At 46.9% G+C, this 4,729-nt stretch overlaps 1 protein-coding gene across 1 annotated transcript; it reads left to right on the plus strand.

The window, feature by feature from the left end:
- The first annotated feature begins 2,149 nt into the window (after positions 1–2,149).
- On the plus strand, positions 2,150–4,382 carry LOC119305252 (cytochrome P450 81Q32-like). The gene is made up of 2 exons (XM_037581822.1): positions 2,150–3,091; positions 3,714–4,382. The coding sequence occupies exons 1-2, from the start codon at positions 2,150–2,152 to the stop codon at positions 4,347–4,349; spliced, it is 1,578 nt and encodes a 525-aa protein (XP_037437719.1). The 3' UTR covers positions 4,350–4,382.
- The last annotated feature ends 347 nt before the right edge of the window (positions 4,383–4,729 follow it).

Consider the following 4,729-nt stretch of genomic DNA (forward strand, 5'->3'; position numbering starts at 1 on the left):
TTCTGTGGTTGGCCAGGTCATGCACCCTTTATCTTTCTACACGGAGGATTTAACCAGAGGAGTGTTGCTAAATTTCCCCTTTTCGTGCATTTCATTTGTGAAACTGCGAGTTTTTGAGCTGATTTTTTTTAGCTGATGTGAAACTGCGAGTGAACAGAAAAATAACATATTCCCATTGAACATAGATGAGCAGGGCATTTCCAATTGAAAGTAGATGAGCACGACACGCATACCCGTCCAAATCTAACGCAGAAAATATCCGTGTCCCAAGAAACGCTCGACACGTTGAAGGCATGTTGGTCTTGCCTGACACTACAGGTAAGTCGTCAGGCGAGCGAGTCAAGTTGTCTATTCCCTCCTTGTCACGTCCGGCCAGCACACAGTTAACCACCACATGACATGTTCCTGTCCAACAAAAGGAAAAACCCAAGACATTGTTCAAAATGGAGCGGACGAAGGCATCTCTTCTGTAACATCAAGAACTTGCATCCGCCTGTCTTTGGTCAACATAGCTTCGAATAGTGAGGACTTTGCCGTCTTTCATTTTTCTTTTATGTTGCTTACACATCTTGTATCTGATTTGTCAAACTTCATATAATCCAAAGCGACGGGACGTGTTTTTTCTTTTTTTGAGGGAAAAGCGACGGGACGTGTTATCAGTGGCGTAGCTAGGGGGTGGCCAGGGTGGTCCATGGACCACCCTGAAATTTTCCCATAGCTTCTATATAGTGTAGTAAAAAAATATTTCTTTGAAAATAAATAAACTTATGTAAATATTTATATTGATGGACCACCCTGACTTATTGTGCTGGCTACGCCACTGCGTGTTATTGTCTTCTGTCTATGTAGACCTGTCACAACCAAGCCAAATGAGAGAAGGTAAGAGGGATCATGTTAAAACTGTTCATTCAAAATACAGTTTATCCTAGTTTTTTTTTCTTGCGAAAAGTTTATCCTAGTTTTTTTAATCACGTTGAAAGTCTCGTAAAACAAGCGGCACATCTTGCAACACTGAGCGTTTTCTTTCCTCCTTCTCCTGACTTAGATGACAAGTAGTGGCCGATCTACCCTACTCCCCGGCTAGACCGATGAAAGAACGATCTCATAAAAGAGACTAGGCAGCACATTATACGTCAACATTTTCTTCTCTGGGACAACGTATACATATCGTAGTTGTCGGTTTCTTTTTCTCTACGTTGATAACATCTCCGCCCTTGCATATACAAGCTTCTAGATTTCAAGAAGTTTGCTCCACTTAGATCAAGTCCCAGAAGCCACAACGAGCTTTGCTCATGGCGCGTCGCCGATGAAGAGGATTTCGGCAACCCCAAGGACCTCTATGTATTTTTAAATTTCTTCATCGGCGTGTGTTTTTGTAAGAGCATGTGCTACTTAACGTAGGGTTTTGTCCTTTCTTAAAAATAACTAGAAAACACCAGCATAAAATATCTGCTTTCGAATGAACAGTTAATTGTAAAAAGAATATTTCATTTTTTTTTACACCCAAGATGCTCAAGTTTTGTAGGAGCGTGTAAAATTGGGTTGCGATTTGACATCATAAGAGCTCCAGAGAAAACCCAATGCTCCAAAACCCAAAATTTTCAGCATTTTTTCAAGCTCCCGATTTTTGTTCTGAGCTCCTCTGAGTCATATCGCAATAAAATTTTGGACTCTAGAAACCTGAGCATTTTTGGCCAATTTTTTCATTTTATTTATTTTGTTTGCTGTTTTTTTAGAATGTATCAAGGAGGAGATGAACTCGGGATCAGAAACGCCACGTCCCTATATAGGCTGGATCAAGCCAAACCAATAATTATTCCAAATATAGTGGAGATAGGATTATAGTGGATCATGCTAATGGTGATTTCATTTTTTAAAATCTTGACACGCACAGATCCCATCCTGTAAAGTCAATCGTCAGACAAAAAAGAGTTGTATCATGCAGCATGACAAGGGACCCCCTTGCTTTGGCCTGAACTGCTATAAAAAGTCGTACTGAATATTCTCTAAAAATATCGTACTGAATATACAGTAGGCATAGCAGCCCTCTTAAGTCTTAATCACCAACTATTTAGGTTTCCGTGGCTAGAAAAAGTCTACATAAACACCAAGACATTGTTGAACTTCATGCAAACTGATTAAGCACCTTATGGTCATGGAGGTCTCCTTCTCGCATGCCTTGCTCTTGGCTTCTCTTCTCCTCCTCTTGTACTTGCTCTCCTCCCGTGGCAAGAACTCTAGCAATGGCAGCATCCCGAGCCCACCAGCGCTTCCCGTCATCGGCCACCTCCATCTCCTCAAGAAACCTCTGCACCGCTCCCTCGCCGCGCTCGCCGTGCGCTACGGCGGCGGCCGGGACGGCGCCGGTCTCCTCCTTCTCCGGTTCGGCGCCAGACCGGTCCTCCTCGTCTCCTCCCCGGCCATTGCCGAGGAGTGCTTCACCGTCCACGACGTCGCGCTCGCTGATCGCCCGGGGCTTGCGTCGCGGCGGCTGCTCACCGGCGATGCGTGCCCCAGCATCGCCAGCGCGAGCTACGGTCCGGTCTGGCGCCACCTCCGCCGCATCGCTACCGTGCACGCGCTCTCCGCGCACCGCCTTTCGCTCACGACCGCCGCCCGCGATGTTGAGGCCCGCGCCATGGCGCGGAAGCTCTGGCGAGCCACCCGTCTGGGCGCCACGGCGGTCAGCGTGAAGCTTACGGCGTTCGAGTTTGTTGTCAACGTGATCATGGCCATGGTCGCGGGAAGGCGCATGGCGGGGGACGAGGTCCTCCGGTTCAAGGCGATGACCGAGGCGGGGTTCGCGGCCGCGGGTGCGGCGAACCGGCACGACTTCTTGCCACTGCTACGGCTGCTGGACTTTGGAAGGACGAGGAGGAGGCTCGCCGGCCTGGCCAAGGAGCGGCACGAGTTCGGCCAGGGTCTCGTCGACGAGTACAGACGTCTTCACCAAGGTCACGGTGTCGTCGGTGCTGTCACCGAGGACACGACGTCGACGCCGGCACAGAGAACGGTGATTGGGGACCTGCTCCGGCAGCAGGAGGGATCGCCAGAATCGTACGCCGACGTGGTCATCCGCACGATTTGCCTGGTGAGTGAGCGTTTGCACAGACGAAATAACAGCAAGTGTCAGTATGCATGCATTAGCTAATTATTAGTGTCAATAACTCAGTGTTTCTGAGCTGTGGTGATGTGATCTACCACTACAAGCTTAATCTTTTTCTCAAGTCTCAATTAGTGTGTACTTTCAACTTTGTGCTGCACATGTTTACACTAGTAGCCACGCAATTAGTTTATGACAACACAGTCTGATGTGTACTACACTGGCCATTTGGTAGTGACAATAATTCAATTTCGATTAATAAAATGTACTGGTAGTGAGATACACGTAGCCAGGTAGCTCAGTTTTTAACAAAGATTTTACAAAGCCAAGCCACCGTTTCACTAGTTTACTCGAATGCATTGATGTTAGGCTGGTTTTGAAGAAATTTTCAAGATATTTTCATCTCGAGATCGCGAATATACAATGTTAACCAGCCACAAACTTTCTGAGAATAAAGTTAATACATCACGATAAGAGTCATATACCCGCAGATTGTGATTTGTGACACACAGTCACTCACACTTGCCTTGATTGACTGTTCGATCGCTACGTTCATAATTTCGTAAAATTGAGATATTGACAAATCCCTTTTCAACATATGATTGTGCAGAGCTTGCTTCAAGCCGGGACGGACACGTCATCTAGCACGATCGAGTGGGCAATGGCTCTTCTACTTAACAATCCACACGTTCTTGCAAAGGCGAAGGAGGAGATCGACGCCGTTGTGGGCACATCCCGGCTGCTCGAGGAGCATGATCTCGCATGCCTCCCGTACCTTCGTTGCATTATCACCGAGACCCTTCGGATGTACCCTATCGCCCCGCACCTTGCCCCGCACCAAGCCTCCTCTGACTGTGTCGTTGCTGGCAGGCAATACATCATCGCATGCGGAACAATGGTGTTGGTTGATGTGTACTCCATGCAGCGGGATCCTACCATGTGGGACGAGCCGAACAGGTTCATTCCTGAGAGGTTTGAGGTTGGCATTGGTGAGGACGGCGACAAACAGGTGGCCAGGATGATGCCATTCGGCATGGGCCGGCGGAAGTGCCTCGGCGAGGGTCTAGCATGGAGGACAGTGGGGGTAGCACTTGGGGTGATGGTGCAGTGCTTCAGGTGGGAGTTGATGGGGAAAGAGGAGGCGGACATGAGCGAGGGGTCAGGGTTCACCATGCCCATGGTTGCGCCACTAGTGGCAATGTGTCAACCCCGTGAAGAAATGGATGAAATTCTCAAGAGGATTTAGAAGTTCGGTTATTCTAGCATTGTACCCTTGCAAGGCCAATCAAAGAAGATAATACATTTACATCTGACACCTTGTCTACGCGCATATTAAATTAGTATGACCATTTCCTAAAAAAAACTAACATTGTTCAAGGCCACCAAACATAACTTACGTATATCGAAGCTCAAAAGCAATTGTAGGATCAAAGAATGTGAACTAGAGGGGGGTTGTATAGAAGATTTAAATTTCTTTGGAAAACACAAATCTCTTTGCGAAAAAACCATAAGCAGATGTAGTTCTACTTGAAGATAAACTACCACTAGAAATAACTTAGAAGAAAAGATAAGTGCCAGTAGATGAAGAACATGTGAACACACAAATATATCATTTTAAGTACAGCG

This window comes from Triticum dicoccoides, chromosome 5B (genome assembly GCF_002162155.2).
Source record: "Triticum dicoccoides isolate Atlit2015 ecotype Zavitan chromosome 5B, WEW_v2.0, whole genome shotgun sequence".
Taxonomy (NCBI): Eukaryota; Viridiplantae; Streptophyta; class Magnoliopsida; order Poales; family Poaceae; genus Triticum; species Triticum dicoccoides.